General features: G+C 48.5%; 1 protein-coding gene across 11 annotated transcripts in view; it reads right to left on the bottom strand.

Annotated features, from left to right (window-relative positions):
- Positions 1-17,990, bottom strand: part of LOC142901465 (mitogen-activated protein kinase kinase kinase kinase 3-like) — a 34,457-nt gene that overhangs the window by 4,600 nt on the left and 11,867 nt on the right. For 2 of the 11 annotated variants that reach the window (XR_012928985.1, XM_076045979.1), the window contains exons 10-34: positions 17,586-17,648; positions 17,382-17,463; positions 17,061-17,177; positions 15,411-15,489; positions 15,189-15,247; positions 12,406-12,468; positions 10,395-10,447; positions 9,731-9,769; positions 8,273-8,347; positions 6,328-6,379; positions 5,395-5,770; positions 4,207-4,316; positions 3,900-3,941; positions 3,717-3,801; positions 3,533-3,612; positions 3,197-3,257; positions 2,982-3,099; positions 2,772-2,830; positions 2,432-2,535; positions 2,123-2,294; positions 1,859-1,930; positions 1,251-1,343; positions 963-1,033; positions 773-828; positions 617-670 (exon numbers count right to left, since the gene is read on the bottom strand). Coding sequence is in view for 10 of the 11 variants with exons in the window: in XM_076045979.1 (XP_075902094.1) it covers positions 617-670; positions 773-828; positions 963-1,033; positions 1,251-1,343; positions 1,859-1,930; positions 2,123-2,294; positions 2,432-2,535; positions 2,772-2,830; positions 2,982-3,099; positions 3,197-3,257; positions 3,533-3,612; positions 3,717-3,801; positions 3,900-3,941; positions 4,207-4,316; positions 5,395-5,770; positions 6,328-6,379; positions 8,273-8,347; positions 9,731-9,769; positions 10,395-10,447; positions 12,406-12,468; positions 15,189-15,247; positions 15,411-15,489; positions 17,061-17,177; positions 17,382-17,463; positions 17,586-17,648 (2,235 nt within the window). In the remaining variant the exon portion in view is untranslated. The remainder of the gene's footprint in view (positions 1-616; positions 671-772; positions 829-962; positions 1,034-1,250; positions 1,344-1,858; positions 1,931-2,122; positions 2,295-2,431; positions 2,536-2,771; positions 2,831-2,981; positions 3,100-3,196; positions 3,258-3,532; positions 3,613-3,716; positions 3,802-3,899; positions 3,942-4,206; positions 4,317-5,394; positions 5,771-6,327; positions 6,380-8,272; positions 8,348-9,730; positions 9,770-10,394; positions 10,448-12,405; positions 12,469-15,188; positions 15,248-15,410; positions 15,490-17,060; positions 17,178-17,381; positions 17,464-17,585; positions 17,649-17,990) is intronic. The other 9 variants (XM_076045980.1, XM_076045986.1, XM_076045981.1 and 6 more) reach the window with 9 other exon arrangements.

Below are 17,990 nucleotides of genomic sequence, written 5' to 3'. Positions count from 1 at the left end.
TTGATTCCATAGTTTGAATCTGTTTCTCTCCCACTGAGCCGAGAGAACTTGAACAGATTTCATACATTTGAAGAGAAGCTGTGAGAAGAATTCTCATCGCGACCTCAACGCGGCCCACCAGAGATTGCAGTGCAGCCACACAAACAGACGCAAGCAGCGACCCCGAGACGTCCCGCTGCTGACAGTCGGCGTTATTTGGAATGAAAGGAACCAGAAGCTCTTGGCCAAGCGCCCTGAAGTTCTCCCCCCACCCCCACCCCCACCAAGAAGACAGGAGGACCCTGGTGATGCAGGTTTCACAGGGGGCCTCCTGGTGAAGGCGCCCACGCTGGACCTCAGCAGGGTTTAACTGGCCAGTTAGGAAAACATAGACACCAAATCAAAGCATCGCCTCTTGGGATTGGAAGTTTTTTCATTTAGTGTCGATATTTTCCTCATTTAGAAGGTCCAAGATCTGCTCAAGTTGCTTCGACACACACACACACACACACACACACACACACACACACACACACACACACACACACACACACACACACACACGGGTTGTTGACCAAGCAGCCCTCCAGAGTCCCCACAGACAGTCAGAGAGGAGCAGTGACCTAACGACCTGTACCTGTTCAGAGAGAGGCCTCGCTGCTCGGCCTCTGGGTCTCTACAGTCGGCACGTCTTCGTGATAAAACACCAGAGCAGATGTTAACATGGATGCGTGTGTGTGTGTGTGTGTGTGTGTGTGTGTGTGTGAAATACATTGAGGAGGTGCGTTCTCACCTGTCTGATCCCAGTAGTCTGAAAATGCGAGTGCTGTCCGAGATCTCCTGGGTGATCTGATGGAGAGACGAAGAGCAGAAACATGAACCAGTGGCTCAGGGCCTTGCTTGAACTTCCGCAGCAAAGTCGCTGCCTTCCCACCTCCGGGTGATGAGGTCATTTCTCACCATGTTCTCCTGCAAAATCTCACCTCGTTCGTCTTGAAGCTGCGTCCCTGCATGCCGTGCCTCCAGAAGGCCAGGACGCTGTCTTGGAGACAAACTGCAGAGAGGAAACCAGGCGCATCAAGCAGAGCTCCGGCTGTTTCAGCCTCAGCAGGGAGGCAAAATATTGCTCCTGAATCATTTAGAGGATCATCGGGTCGCTCCGTCTCACTTTCATGCAAGCAGAACCTCTCAGACGTTTCACACAACATCTCTGCGTTAACTTGCATGACTTGCACGAATCAATGTGTGCCATTTGTGTTTTCTCTCCGTACCTATGGCTTCTATCTGGAAGTTGAAGGTGAGCTCTGCTGACAACTTCCTGCTGGACTTCAACCTCCCCTGAAGGTTCACGATCTTTATACACCCTGCAGAGGAAAACAAAGGCAGCGATAAGGAGGAGAAATTATATATATGTGTGTGTGTATCAGTCAAAGTTTTGGACACACCCAATGAATTTAATGTCATGACTCATTGACATTGCAGCTTCTCACTGAAGGCATCAAAACTACGTATGAACACACAGGGAATTATGGAGGAGACAATAAAAGTATAAAAGAACTCAAACACCTTTTATATTGAAATTCTTCAAAATAGCCGCCTTTCATAAAAAGCACATTTAGAGTTATTGAATGCGCTTTTCTTTGCTGCATAATGACAAATATCTCGCTCAGAATTTTGATGTCACCAGTATCTGTCTGCAATGTAGAAAGGCCTGAAGAAATATAAAACCCACTGCATCAGACAGTGTGTCCAAACTTTTCACTCGTAGTGTGTGAACGTAAAAATAACAACAACAGTTAAAAACAGCTTGAATTAAAGTTTGGACTTTTGTTCAAACACACACACAAAAAAAAAAAAATCGTATGTGTGCTTCACTCACTGTCCAGGCAGACCAGGATGGTGTCTCTCTCGAGCTGAGTGACGTGGATCACACACGTCTGCGGCGTGTCTGCTGGGAGACACACACACACACACACACACACACACACACACACACACACACACACACACACACACACACACACACACACACACACACACACACACACACGCGACAACGTTCAGTTTCACTAAACAAAACAGCAACTGCTTGCTGGGGGGTTTGGGGGTGCCACGGGGGTGGGGGGGTAGGACCGCCACCTACCAGCTTCTGTGAACCAGGAGGAGGTAGAGTTGGGGTTGAGGGCGCCGAAGCGGACCACCTGGTTGAGCTCCGTGCCTTTACTGACGGCCACGCAGATGAGAGGGTAGGTGTGCTCCGGCACCACCAGCATCTCAAACACCTCCATGGGACACGGTAGCGTCACCTCGATGTTCTGGGAGGAGGACACAGGGGAGAGGTTCGTTCAGAGGACGCTCTTAATGGTTCAACACACACACACACTACAGAATAAAGAGCTGGAATGACAGCCATGTGAAAAGCCAGCACAGCCAGAGTGCAGCAGACACTGACCTTGATGAGCATGAACCTCTGCATGGACTCCACCCACTCCAACAGCATGACGCTGGCCTGGAACGCCCCACACAGGTACTTGTGTCCCGTGTACGGGTTCCGCACTGCACCGAGACAAAACCTGTCAGCGGCGCTGACTCACAAATAGCGGCGGCAGTTTGTGTTGAGTGCAAAACAATGTGGTCGAACCACGTGAGAGCGGCTGAATGACGCAGCCAACGTGATGCATTTAAATGCTGGTTTATTTTTATAGTTTAATCCAGGAAACATTATCATTGTTAAACCTGATGTGTGACATGAAGAGAAAAGGAAATCAATTGTGGCACCGCTCCAAACTCACCGACACAGCACTTTTGGCAGCTCTTTGTGTCTGGGATTTTATTGGACACGGCAAACTTCCTGTAAGATGCACAGCAGGGGGTCATTTGAAAGCGGCTGTCTCGTGTTTTCAGAGGTGAACACAAACACATCGGCTTCAGGAAATTTCAGTCGAATTTAAAGCTGCGACTGCTTTTGAACAAATGTTGTGTTGCGTCGTGTTCTCCCCCACCTGGGAATCATCTTGTCAGGCAGCTTGTGTGTGGGAATGGCTACTGGCAACTTCTGCAGCTGCCGGGCCTGTTCGAACAGGCCGCTCAGACTGTGAGAGTACAACTGGGACGCTTTGCCTGGAATGCAATGAAATGAATGATTAAATAAATAAAAATAAATAAACAAATAGGAAGAAATGCAGCGTCTCTGGCGTACGGCGACGCTGGAACTCACCCGATATGGAGAGCAGGCAGTTATTCATGACGTACAGCCAGGTGCACCGCCGAGGGAAGAGCTGCAGAGGAGAGCGACACCGTTCAGCCACTGACACACAGCAGTTGCACTGGTAAGGTCCTCACACAGCGGGCAAAACAGGCAAAGCCACGCAGATAGAAAACTCGCTAAGCGAATAAAGTTTGGGGTTCTTTGGCGGCGGAGGAGAAAGAATGGAGTCGACCACATCCTCAAGTGAAAAAAAACCCAAAACAAAACAAAAGAAAAAACTAAAACGCTAATTATTTGCCACGCTAATCTGCTCCCGGTGTGTGCGGAGCGTTCGTGAGTCCTCACCTGCTCCATGGAGGTCTCGTGCAGCTCGTTCAGGTTCAGGGTGTAGATTCCCTCTTCGGCCCCAAATATCAAATACTGGTCTGAAAAACGCAGGGAGATGCAAAGGTCTGACTTGTGAGCAACCTGTCAAGTCAGCTTTACACGCCTTTCATATTTGACATCCTCCCCCCCGCCCCCCACGCACCTCTGGTGTCTGGGTTGATCCAGGAGGTGGCGCAGTGGATCTTCAGTGGGCAGCCGTTGAAGACCTTGGAGAAACACGCACCCATCTGCAGACACAGAGGAGCCACTTGGACGTGAGGACCAAAAAGGAAGAGCAGTGAGTGAACTTCCTCTGCTGGGGGGGGGGGGGGAGACTGGGACTTACGTGGACTTTGGGTGTCGGAGGGAGGCCGTTGCTGATTGGCTTCTGAGAGAGAGACACAGATACACACAAGTAAATATGTGAAATTAGCAGCCGCCACTTCTTACAGAGTTGTGCTGGGGCCTGAACACTGAACTACAGGGTTTATGAGATGAAGTCCTGAGGCCTGATTTTGATTTTGATCCCTACTTTGCCAAGGCACCCGTACCGACCAGCAGGAGGCGCCACAGTATGCACCAAAGCTCTGTGTTTTTTTCTCTCCTCGGAATTCAAGTTTACAAAAAAAAACCCAAAAAATCAAACTCCTCACCGGAATGTCCTTCTTGTCTTTCCTGACCGGGACGTCGGGGGGCATGGTGGACTGCTGTCGCTCGGCTGCAGCCTCCTTCTCTGCGCTGTGCGGGGAGTTCAGTCCGTTACCTGTGACAACGACAGCAGCTCAGCGTGTGACACAGAAAGTCAGGGACGTCTAAAATGTGAATGTGAAGGTGCGTACTCGGCTACAGGAGACATTGAAAGCAAAGTGCACTCACACTTGATTTACTCATCATCATTAAACAGTGCGTCGGCTTTAGGAAGGTGGGACTCTGATCTGACATGGAGGCAGAGTAGTGACACACAATCTAATAGGAGCAGTGAGGAGGGAGGGAGGGAGGGAGGGAGGGAGCTAGCAGGAAGAACACAGAGGATCAAATGTAGTCAGGAGACCCCTGCTGGTCAGTCACAGCTACTGCTGCTGCTTTCCAACACTCTGGGAGGGTCTGTGTCTCGCCTCTGTGACCGTTTCGAGCAGGAGGATGAAATTCCAAAGTCTTGGAAAACCTCCCAGTACAACAGCAGCCAGTCAGCCAGTCTGTCAACCAGTCAGTCAGGCAGGCAGGCAGGCAGGTGTCCTTAGCATTGTTTTTGGCCCCTTCCAAACGAGGGAAAGGTCAGTGAAAGCATCACAGCGCCCAGCTTTTTAGCAGCAGGCCGTGAGCACAGAGCTAACAAAAAAAAATCTTGTTTCAATCTGCAGATTTTCAACTGAGATGATCAGTCGTGCAAATCAAGCAATGCGGAAGTGATCGGAGTTTTCACACCAGGGTTCAGGATCAAATCCGTCTGTTATCACGGTTTAGGAATCTCTGAGTGCTTTTCTCCTCTTCCTTCTTTCTACTAGGAAGCGAGAGGTGGGGGAGGGGGGCAGGGGGGCAGGGGGGTGGCGGCGGTGGTTACTAGATTGAGGCTGATTGGATTAAAGGACTCATCACACTGGACAAAAACGAGGAGAGACAAACACTGATATTGATGAGCTGATGGACTCGGAGGGAGAGCTAGTTAGTGTGTGTGTGTGTGTGTGTGTGTGTGTGTGTGTGTGTGTGTGTGTGTGTGTGTGTGTGTGTGTGTGTGGATCAGTTGAGAAGGACTGTTACTGATGGACCAATGGGACAATCGGACAGCGGGGGGGTTTGGGGGGAGGGGGGGGTCTCTGGCGGTGACTGACAGCTGCTCTTACTCTCTTCCTCCTCTTTCTCCTGCTCCTGCTCCTTCACCTCCTTCAGCACCTCCCACGCCTCCTCCAGCTCCTCCTCTGTGTGAGGGGTGTGGAGCCACTCCCAGAAATGCCTAAAGCTCCCATCATCCTCTGGGGCGGACCTGTCGCCGTCCGTGGCCTTGGGGCTGTGGTTACCTAGGCTGCTGCGGCGGTGGGGCGGCAGCTTGGGTGGCGGCGGCCGCGGCGGCACGTTGGAGGCGGGCTTGGCCGGGCTGGCCGTCTCGGGGGCGGGGCAGCGTTTGATGGTGCCGCCCCCGCCGCCGCCATCGTCCTCGCTGTGCGATTGGCTGTCGTCGGGTTTTGGCTGCGGCGGCTGGGACGTGCCGATGGACTTGGGCTGCAGCGGGAAAACACAGTGGATTCTTGAAACTGCTCCTCAAAAAGTTTTTTTTTTAAATGTAGAAAACAAAACAAAAGCATGCACGTTGACAAATGTTTTTTTTTTTTTTCAGTAGCTGTGTTTCCATGACCCCTAGAGACGCCCAAAACTTAAACATTGCAATTAAAACTGGCGATGGAAACAACTCAACTTGAAAAAACCCATGAGGAGGTTTTTCACTCGTGTCCATATTGAGGAATATCGCAACAGTGTCACGGAAACATTGAAACACTTTTTTCTGATTTTCACGTCAGCGGAAAATCAGAAAAAAGAAAAAGGTACGGGGTCACGTGACCAGTTCACTGACCAGTGAAAATGGTGCATTGTGTTTGGAACGAAGGAGGAGATGGAATATTTTTTTTACAAGTAATCAAAGAGAAAAATTTCATCCCGCGAGATTTGATCAGAATTACAGCTTCTGCACCATTCAACTGTACATTTGTTGAAATTTTAGAATTATTGCTTTTATTTTGTAATAAAGGTGTCATGGAAAGGCAGCATGAGACTGTGTTCACCTTGGGTGGCAGCGGCGGAGGAACCTTTGGCCTCATTATAGTGCTGGATTTACTGAGGGGGAGAAAAGGACAAGGGATTGAACATCTGTTGCACACAGACGAGGTCGAGGACGGCGTTCGGTCGGCCAATTGAATTTTCACAAAGGCAAAAGTTGAACTTGTCATTTCAGAACTTTTTTTTTTTTTTTTTTTTGCTCAGGTGATCTTTAAGATTTCAGAAGACTTCACATCTTCCCACCTGCTGCATTTCACAGGAGATGAAAAACAAAGACGCAAATATCAATCAATTTGGATCAAATTGATTGACGCATGGCCTCTGGCATTGACAACACCATTGACGACGACAACATCAAGCACTGAAATGACAAGAACAACCGTCCTGCCAGACGGTGTGTGCAAGACCTCTGAGAGTGCGAGCCGGGGAAACTAAACAACTTCCTGTGTTGCAGTTTCGCTGCAGCGCTCGCACTTGCAGAGGCTCCGGACGGCCGAGCTCACAGACGACTTTTCCATGAGCCACGTTTGAAGGACTGACAAAGACGGTGAACCAACTGGACGTACAGACAGAAGCACTGGCAGAGATGAGACACTTGATGGAAAATAGGTCAAACGCGTGACCTTTGACCTCATCAAGACCCAAGAACTTTGTCTTGAGGAGAAACAAAAAACGTTCAATGGTTGTGGTTGTGTTGATGGTTGGAATATTGGAGCTGAATGATGCCAGTTGAATATGTCGAATGTAAACGACCGGTCCAAAGTTTGGACACGCCTTTCTTTCTGCATTGCAGACAGACACTGAAGACATCAACCATATGAGCAAGATACAGGTAATTATGCAGCAAGGAAAAACACATTCAATAACTCTAAATGTGCTTTTTATGAAAGGTGGCGATTTTGAAGAATTTCAATATAAAAGGTGTTTGAGTTATTTGACACTTTTATTGTTTCCTCCATAATTCCCTGTGTGTTCATACGTAGTTTTGATGCCTTCAGTGAGAAGCTGCAATGTCAATGAGTCATGAGAATGAAAGAAAAGACACTGAATTCATAGGATGTTCAAACTATTGACTGGTCGTGTATAAAAAAATAAACAAACTGAAAATCGGCAGATTAAATATCTGTATTTTTTTTCTGTGCAAACACTCTGCATTAAGGTCTGCAGTGGACGAAAGAAAACGCACTGGTTGGTCCACTGCAGGTATTTGGCTTTAACAGGAGGAGACACGAGGCTCCACGCCAAAATAATAAAAATATTAAATAAAATAATCCAGCTCAGTAAAGGCAGAAGAAGACAGAAGGCGAGCACACACAAAGCGAGGAGAAGCACAGATGGCAAAGCAAGTGGAGCGCCAAAAAAAAAAAAAAAAAAAGAGAATAAAAAAAAAAAAAAAAAATCAAGACGTCAGCAAACAGGACGTCAAGGTCGCGAGTTCGAGTTCCCCGAGAAGCCCGAGGACGCCCAGGAGGCCTCCGGGCAACAAACCAGCATGGTGAGTTTGCAACTGGGTGGTGGGAAGTCCAGTTTCACTGGTTCTACGGACACCACTGGCACGGAGGTTAAGCTTGGTGGTGTTACTGTTAGTGGTTATTAAAGTCCACACAGGGGCGCTTGCAACACGAGCAGAACACACAGGCGGCGGACGTGGCATGATGGTGGTGGTGGGGGAGGGCGGGGGGGGGGGTGCGCTGCACAGAGATGCATGGATGAAACTGCGGCAAGGAGAGAGAGAGAGAGAGAGAGAGAGAGAGAGAGAGAGAGAGAGAGAGAGAGAGAGAGAGAGAGAGAGAGAGAGAGAGGAAGCCTTCCCGTCCTTGTCTCCCTCCTCGTCCTCATCCTCTCCAGTGAGGGAGGGAGGGGGAGGGGGGAGACCAGGGAGTGGGTCGGGGGGGGGGCTGCAGGCTTCCACTTCTAAAACTGGGGGGGGGGGGGTTCGGGGCAACTTACTGAGTGTGAGTTTCATCATCATCTGCACCATCATCATCCTCATCCTCATCATCCCCTAAGTGTGCCACATGGCCCCTGGGAGAGGAGGTGAAGATAGGGAGGTGGAGGGGGTAGGGGGAGGGGGGAGGGGGGAGGGGTGTTTGGGGTGGGGTGAGGGGGAGCAAGCCGGGGAGGGAGGGGGAGGGGAGAGGAAGAGGGGAGGGAGATCTGAGTGAGGCTCTACACCTGAAGCCCTGGGCACGTCAGGTCACACTCCACACTAACAACCATCATTAAATTTAACAGAATTCTTTTTTTTTTAATCAAACAAAAATCTGTTTGTGACTGATTTGTTTGGTCATTTACTTTCTCAGTCACTTCATGGTAACTTAAATTAATTTTTAAATATTTTCTTGAAACAATTTTTTTCAGACTTCCGCAATCCACGGAAGAGGATTCGAATTTTAAGATAGAATTTTTTTTCAAGTTTCCAATTCGAGAATAAATTGGAAACTTTTAAAATTCATGAAATTTCAACTTAAAACTCGAAAAATACAAACTTAAGTAAAAAATCTCCTTGTAGTATTTTTTTCTCTTCTTGCGGCCCTAACCCTCTTTGGTACCATCAGAAGGCAACTAAACATTGCCCCACAACACAATGCAAGTGGGATCGAGTTTGCCACACCTGGGATGAAAACAAAATCCTGTTTCATCTCCTTTGTGTGTTACCGCCGCACTAAACCCTGCTGGGCCATGCTCTTGATGGAAAGTGATGGGCGAGGGCACAGTGATCTCTCTGCTGGACAGTTTGTGGGCTGGGAAGATCAGCAGCAGCGTTAAATCCCTTTCAGTCCAGCAAATCATTTGCAGAACAAAAGAGCAAATGTAGCGCCTGGGGCCTCAGAGATCTTTGTCCTCTGTTCTAATGTGGTAACCTCTGCTTCTTTAATTCCATGAACCAATAAATAACATGCATTGATTAAGAATGGCTTAGACATAAATAACAAAGCAGAAGAAGAAGAAGAAGAGATGACTGAGTGTCTCCTGGGAGATTAAATAAAGAACATCTGGACAAACTGGACGAGAGGGCTGAAGATAACAGCTTCCACTTTGTAACCTGCATACATACATGTATGTATGTATGTATGTATGTATGTGTGTGTGTGTGTGTGTGTGTGTGTGTGTGTGTGTAAGCCATGCTCTGCAGGAAGCCCCAGTGAATCACAGCCCTCCTTCCTGATGCCATCAAAGCGTGAAGCCACAGAGGGAAAGTCCACACCCAGAGGAACCAACCAAAGCCCAAGGCAGCCCCCAAGTCGCCATGACGTCAGCTGTTAGTGGCGTGTGATTGGCCGAGATTAGTCCTGCCATTAACAATGACTGGCTGATGGGTGGGGCGTTGGTTAGGACACCGGCAAGTCAGCAGATGCCCCTGGTAGAGTGGGCGGGGCGAGGGAGGACGAGGAGGGTGTGGCTTACCTCTGCTGCAGCTCCTCCTCCACGGATTTGAGAAGACTCCTGTTGGACAGACGAGTGAGGTGTGAGTTGCACACAATGTGACGAGACGACAGGAGAGAAAAGATTTTCTAAAATGTCACCGCTCCACATTTCAGATGTTCTGCTGCCCTGAGCTGAACTGGAGCTGCTGGTACGGAGCACAAAACACTCACACACACACGCGCACACACACACACACACACACACACACACACACACACACACACACACACACACACACACACACACACACACACACACACACACACACACACACACACACACACACACACACGCAACTTTTACAACATCCCAGAGCTGCAGCTATGAATAAATGATCAATGCTACAGCACAAAAACTTTTTTTGTTCCTTTTGCATTCTGTTGGGCTGCAAGTGTAGCTGACAAAAAAAGCGGCACAAGGAGAACAGAAGGAAGCAACTCTCCTTTAGAGCTGCGAGAGGATCAAAACTGACTGATTGATTGAAGTTTATTTTGAACATAAAAAGAAAAACCAAAAAAAAGGTGCGATAACAGATGTTGTAAAAGGAGTTGGCAGAAGTCAAAACCATGGAATCCCACCGCTTCTCCTGCACTCATTTTTCATATATTTGCTTGAAAAAAGAAAAGAAGAGGAGGAGACTCACTTGTTTCCTCCGAGCAGACTCGGAGAATCACTCCCGTACTCCAGCTGCAACTCCTAGGAGACAGATTAGGTGCGTTAGTAATTTTTCCCCATGGAAAAATGAAAGGGAGTGAAATTGGCCATTTGGATTCGTCAGAGACATGAACAGGATCGAGGATCTCAGCAGAGAGCCAGAATAAACCACGCACACACACAGTGACTGCTGCTAGGGAGCGCTAAGGTGCCAGATTGCTGCCGGCGCTGCCTCTGTAGCCGCCGTGGTGACTTCGGTTTTATTTTGCAGCGGTCTGCAGGAAGTAACGGCAAACCGCAGGAAAGATTCGCCAGAGAGAGGAGAATAAAAACCACACCGGGAGCTCTAGCTCTGCAGAGTGCTGCATGGCCCAGAGAGGAACTCCAACCTGCCTCACACAGCAGGGTGCAGAACACTGAGGTGTGGGTCGGGCAGAGTTTAGTGTGTGTGTGTGTGTGTGTTGTAGCTGCTGACTGGAGGGAAACCAGACAAAGAAGGAAAAAAAGGGAGGACAGATGTTTGACCTCAGACAGTGGCTACACACACACACATACACACACATACATACACACACACATACACACAGACATACACAAAAACACACCTTCACTTTTTTTTTTTACCTGAAGGACCTGCTGAAAATTTTTCAAAGCACTGAAGCCTGAAGGTAACTCGTGTGAATCCAGGAGTGACTTTGTAAGCAGTCTCACTGCTGCTGTCAGACTTTTTAAGAATAAGAATCTCACGCCACACAGTTTGAGCCACTTGCGCCACCGAGTGGTCAAAGCCAGTAGAGCAGTCAGCTCGGGTGCTTCGTGTCAATCAAACGCACTGTCTAGTTTCCGTGAAACAGACGACGAACATCAGGCAGGTTTCCATTTCGCCTGGAAGTGGAACCACCTGGGCGAGTTGCACAAGTCCAAAAAAACAGAGTCTTCGTGACCAGATCAGATAAAAGGGAACAGTGAAGCTGGAGATGGACCGAGGCTGCAGTCGGGCAGATTCACTGAGCTGCTGGGACCTCTGCCAGAGTCAACTCCAGGCTGGAGAACATTAGAACTCTGACTGGAAACAATGACAACCTGCCCGGTGGCTGCTACTGGAATCTACTGCTGATATGTGAACAATGTCAAAATGCTTTTTGGAATTTTAATCCCCAGACAAAGTGTCGTAGGAGAGAAACTTTAAACTGTAAAAAAAATATTTTGTTTTTCAAGCACATCAGTAATGGAACCCTGCCCACACACACACACACACACACACACACACACACACACACACACACACACACACACACACACACACACACACACACACACACACACACACACGATTCAACTAAGTGTTTTAGTCGACAGGAGAACAAGACAGAAGACAAGAAGTTTCTGTAGAGAGAAATATTAAGAGGCCCAAACACAGCAGAAAACATTTGAATGTGTTTATGTGAATGTGAGAGTGAAATGCAAAATGTTCCAAACACGTTTTTTTTACGATGGGTTCTCTTACAAAAAACCTGTCTGTGATACAGCAAAACTCTGTTTTTTGTATGCATATCAACAACGAAACGACACCGGGACTTTCATCACCACGACAACTACAACACCAGTTAGTGAGGCAGAAGCCCAAGCTGAAAAAACAGGGAATAAAAAGAATATGAACAGAAACAGATGGACAGAGCAGAAGAGGTGGAAACAAGGAACTTAAAATAATTAGACAGGAAGCAGCCAACATAACTGGTGTCTGAAAAAAAAAAATAAATAAATAAAAAAATCAACAGAAAAATATAGATAGCGGGAGAGCTCAGAGGACAGAGGAGCCAAAACAATGGTGAGGAATCGTCCTTCAGACACAGTGCGGATGGACGGACGACGTGAGACAGAAGTGAAGCGTGACGGAGACCGTGAAAACCAAAAGAGGGAGAGAGAGAGAGGGGGGCGGGGGGAGACAGAGAGAAGGAGGGAGGGAGGGAGGGAGGAGGGGGAGAGAGAGAGAGTACTACCATATTAGATCTTGCGGTATAGTAGAGCTCCTCAACACAGTCCAGATAGGGCTCAGAATCACACTGGTCAGCAAGACAGAGCGGGAGAGACCTCAGTTAATACATTAACCTGGACTGATGGAAGGAGGGGGAGGGGGGGGGGGCGAGGACACAGGTTCAGGTGGAGAGGGCGATGCATGAGGAATGGATTAAGGCTGCAGAGGGCCGGACTGCAGGGGTTTCTAGGTTTTAGGGGAGCTGCTCCTCTCCCGGAGTCTGACAGAGGAGGTGGGAGGAGTCGGAAGGAGAGGCTACATTTGAGTGATGTTGGTTGAAAAAAAGAATAGGTTTAAAAATATATATGCATTAAAGGTCCCATATCATGGCCACTTTCAGATCTTTATTTTGCTGAGCTGCCGAGTCCTGCTACAACAAATGAGTTTGCTTTGTTGAAGTTTGAGTTGGTAAAATGTATCAGAGCCTTTTGTGACCTGATCACATTTTGCAAAAATTGTGTTAAAAGTGTCACAGGTGAATGAAGCAATAAATGGACTTCTCATCTCTGGCTCTCACCAGCTGCGTTTTTCGCATAATAAAAGCGATATTTCCAAAAATTTTGACAAAGTACAGTTGGGATTTGCAGGAGTTTGAGAGCGGCAAAACCTTCACGCCATATTTGAGAGGTTTTTCCCACTTTAGCTGTTTCCATGAGCAGTTTTTTATTGCCATTTCTAGGCTTTGTGCAATCGTAGGGGTCATGGGAAAGCAGCTATTGATGGAGGAACACTGCTGAAGTGCGTTTTGCATCATATTGGACCTTTAAAAAAAAGAAAAAGTTACATAAAAGAAAATCTTGGTACACGTTTTTTGTTTTAATCCGTTCTTTCTGCTTATTGCCTCAAATCCAGGATGAGGAGATTTGCTATGGGTGTGTTTATTCTCCCAATACTGCTCAAACATTCTAAAAGTTGCCGCGGCACTCTTCTCACCATCTGTGAAGTCTATTTGGAGCCAAGGTGCTACGAAATGACGCTCATTATGTAGAAGATTTGAAATCAGCAGAGCTTCTCTGAGACCTCGTGTGCCTGTTGCTACCTTCAAGGACTGCGGTGGTGGTGGTGGTGGTGGTGTGAGGGGGTCAAGGGAGGAGAATGGGATGAAGGGAGGTGACCAGAACCAGCTGACTGGACTTCAGACCAGGGTTTTTGAGACAGAGAGAAAACAGAAGGAGGGAAGTGAAAGGATACTACAAGAGGATCGACTCTAAAAGGGAAAGTTTGTGGAAGTGCAAAGGAAGGACAGAGAAGATGAGAGGGAGTGTGACTGTGGCTGTGCATGAACGCTGCACCATCCGACTCGTCACCGAGTGCAGAACATCTTCCTGCAGCTCCGGAGAGTGAGAGTGATGTCGAACTTTATTAACTCCACAAAAGTGAGGGTGCAAATTAAAAGGAGCATGTGAGCCAACCAATTCCAACCTGACCAAAACCCCCACGGCCTTCTGGGTACTCGTCTGGAGATCCACCTGAGCTGCCACATGGGGAAATACTCCAGAGTAAATGAGCAAATTGGCAGTGCTTCGCAGTTCACATACACCAGCAGTCAACAGTTTGGAATCACTATGAACTGAAAGTCTTTTCTTTCTTTCTCATGACTGTTGACACTGCAGTTTTCTCAATGAAGGCATCAAAACTACGTATGAACACACACAGGGAATTATGGAGGAAACAAGAAGTAAAATTACACAAACATTCTTCAAAAAAGCCTCCTTTCATAAGAAGCATATTTAGAGTTATTGAAGGTGTTTTTCCTTGCTGCATAATGACAAATGTCTTGCTCATATATTTGATGTCTTCAGTATCTACCTGCAGTGTAGAAAGTTGTAAAGATTGAAATTGTACGAGACTGTGAGTCCAAACGGTTGACTGGCGTATCTCTGCCTCGGACTCTGGCTGCTAATGACAGAAACAGAAGGAGCAGCTTCTGCTGCCTCAGCCTCCCTCCGACGCGCTCCAGCACCGAGTCTCTGTGGCAGCCGGCAAAGCGAAAAATAGCTCAAGATGCTGTTCGCTCGCGCCACGTCATCCAACATTTAAAAGAGGGGGCGGGGGGTGGGAACGGGGGTGGGGGGAGGTCCGGAGGCTTTCTTCCACCTCCCCGCCTCCCTCACGGTCAGGTGGGAGGAATTACCCCTGCGGCGCACTCTGCGTCTGTCCAACAATCTCCTCCAGAGGCCAGAATTCCTCCACAGGAAGCATCTGGGAGGCATTCCTGATAAGATAATCCACCGGAGCTTTTCAGAGTAAAAGCAGCGGTGGGTCGGCTCCGAGCTGCTCCGGGGCATCGAAGCTTCCTCTGCCTGTCTTCACCGGCCGACCCAGACGAGCCGCGGTGATATTTCACGAGGCCGCCGCGCTCCCCCTTCCTTCCCCGTTAGCGGCTTACGAGCGCCGTGAGGGCAGATTTTAAAGGGGAGGCGGGGTTTATTCAGGTGGAAGTACGCAGCAAATAAAATGCCGCGGTTACTTTTGGTCCGACTTGGTGTTTGACTAATCTGCCTTTATTTTGAAAGTACCGCAGGCGCCGCTGTAGATCCGGTTGGCAACATTGGCCGAGGTGCCTGCTGTGCTGGGTGGGTGGGGGGGGGAGGATCAGCCATGCTGGTGCAGGTGAAGGAAGGACTCACCCTTCACACACACACACACACACACACACACACACACACACACACACACACACACACACACACACACACACACACACACACACACACACACACAGCTGTGCTGCAGCTAAGAACTCACCGGTTCGTGATGAGGCTCCGTCTCCTTCCTCAGCAGAGGATCAAACTTCACCTGTCCAACTGCAAGACAGCAGAAACCCGCATGAGACCAAAGAGCTCAGCGGATCCGAGGCTCGGAGAGGCGAAGAGTTAAAATGATGATGAATTCAGGCTGCTTTGTGGAGGTGCTTGACAGAAAAAGTCAAGTTTGTGCGTGTGCGTGCGCATGTGTGCGTGCACTCACAGTTAATCTCTGACAGCGTCTTTCCCTCCCTGGTGCTCCGGCTGGTGGAACGGATACGATGAGGAACCGAGACTGGAGACTGTCGGAGAGCGGAGACAGACAGACACACACACACACACACACACGCACACACACACAATGGCAGGGTTAGACAACTGAGTATGTCGACACAGGTCGGACAGGCAAAAACAGTCGACAACAACCAAACAAACACATTGACGACAACAACAACGCGTCAGACTCCAGATCTTGAGATTAATTCTCGAGCTCCTGATGTCAAGTTGTCAGGGTAAAGAAAAGACACATCACCCCCTGCAGCAGTTAGGAGGAAAACCACAGCAACGCCAGACCATGCTAGTGACACAACAAGAATCCATCAAAAATCAAAGTCAAGTTTGTTGCAGAGACACAAGAGGCAAAACACTAGGACAGCTACAGTGTATTTTGTGTTCTGTGTGTCTAAATGGCCAATTTAAGAAATAATAAAGCCGTTGCAAAAGATGGACAGAGTATTGAAATTCTGATGTTTCTCAACATTTTGATGAGAGAAACCTGCCGTCCACGTCACCAAGGCGGACGGAGTTACACAAGTGTCAGTGTGTTGTTCTGGACGGTGCGGTGATGTCATCATTCACCAACACTCGACAAATTTCTCTTAGAGGCCCGGTCGCCACTACGCCGCTGAGGAGACCAAAGGCCTGAGCTCTATCCCTGCCAGTGAGCTGGGCAGAGAGGAATCCACTGGGGGTTTAAAAATTAACTTCATTAACTGGACGGTGGAATTTGTTAAAGGCCGGGGCTGTTTTCCTCACTCTGGCCCACAAAGCGCGACTAAAAAAAAGTAAAATCAAAGCAGTTTTTCCGTCGTGTTTGAGTGCGCGTTGTGTTTTCAGGGGCTCTGCTGAAGACGGAAGGAGTCGGCCGACCGTGTCCATGTCAGAAGGGCATCAAGGCAACGTTCGAGCCTTTACTGGCATGTTAAAGTATTCATGCAGCTGCCATGGCAATCCATCAACCATCCGAGAGTCGCATGCCGAAGCCAGTTTCCATGACAGCGCCGCCGAGTGCAGCGGTCGGCCACCACAAGACAGCAGAGAGCAGCGACGGCGTCCTGCACACTAGAGGACATCACTGCAGCCCACACTGGTACCTTTCCACAGGCCGCCACACGGGGCGCACGACGAGCACCGGGGCCTATGGGTAGGAAATGACCCCTGTACTTAAACTGAAGTGGTGGAGGAGGAGGAGGAGGAGGAGGAGGAGGGGGGGGGGGGAGAGAATGAGGGATGAAGATACAACTGAAGGAGGGAGAGAGAAAAAAGGAAAGTCAGGTGGACAGAGAGGAGAAGAGCGGCGAGGAGAGCAGGAGGAGACACGACAGAGGGCACAAGGAGAGAAATCAGAGAGCGTGGAGCAGAGAGGAGGAGGGAGGAGACTGCAGCAGACAGATGAGGAGGAGGAGGAGGAGGAGGGAGTGATGAAGGCTACGGGGAGGAGAAGAGGGCAGCAAGTAGGGAGAATGAGAGAAGAGGAGACGCAGCAGAGATATGATCACCGCGCTGTTGACGAGTCTGACAGACAGACAGAAGAAACGATGACGCAAGCATCTTCTGACGGAGCAGAAACCCGAGAAGGTCCAGACGGGTTTACCTCCGGCTCGGGGTCGTCGTCGTCAAAGTCGTTGTAGGTGCTGTGGTCGGGGTTGCTGGCCTTGTCCAGCAGCTCGATGGCCAGCGTCCGGCTGAGCGGCTGCGAAACAAACGGGTGCTGCCAAAGGAGAGGAAAGACGTCAGGGCGGCGTTAGAGGTGGGACTCAGGGTCACTGTCAGAGGAGGCGGGACAAGCAACGCGTGATGACCCGTTGCCACGACTGAGAAATCATTGTCATCAAAAGTGGGTGTGGCTGTTCTTAAAGTACAATTATTCACTTATTCATGATTTGTTTTTGTAAATATATATTTTTTGCTTTACCTGCAGCAGTTTCTCAGCTGTGGGCCTCTTCTTTGGATTCTTGGTCAGAGCCAGTTTGACAAAGTGGTGGAAGTTGTTTGTCCTGTTGTACAAAAAAAATAAATAAAAAAAGGCAAGACAAGAGAAAGCATGAGTCAGAAGTGGGGTTTAAAAAACAAACAGCTGAGGAAGGTTCAGAGTGATGCAGACACAACGTTTTCTTACCACTTGAGTTTATCTTTTAACTTGGGAGGCTGAAAGTTGCTCTTGGTCATGAGGAAGAGAGCTCTGCAAGGAAAGAGACACCAAGTCAAGCTTTGGATTATGAAGTCAAGTAGTGCAGCAGTTGAACAACTTTTAAAGGGTCTTGGTCTCGCACTGGGGATTTTTGATCTGGACCAGTCGAGACTCAGCTAACACTGTAATGACACGATAATAATGGAAAAGAATCCAGCTGCTGCCGTTTTACCCTGCCCCTTTATTCCTAGTTCATCTATTTTAATCATTTTTTAATTTTATGAAGCAAAGTTGTTTTTTTTGAAAACTGGCAAAGCAGCGAAATGTCAAAGAAAATGATTCAAAGATAATTTGCTTAAAAGAGATGTTGCTGTTCCATTTAGAAGTAACCTT

This window comes from Nelusetta ayraudi, unplaced genomic scaffold (assembly GCF_046127955.1).
Source record: "Nelusetta ayraudi isolate G7.1 ecotype Tasmania unplaced genomic scaffold, CSIRO-AGI_Nayr_v1 ptg000089l, whole genome shotgun sequence".
Taxonomy (NCBI): domain Eukaryota; kingdom Metazoa; phylum Chordata; class Actinopteri; order Tetraodontiformes; family Monacanthidae; genus Nelusetta; species Nelusetta ayraudi.
Note: the sequence above shows the minus strand (reverse complement) of the source record. Positions and strands in the feature narration are given on the sequence as shown.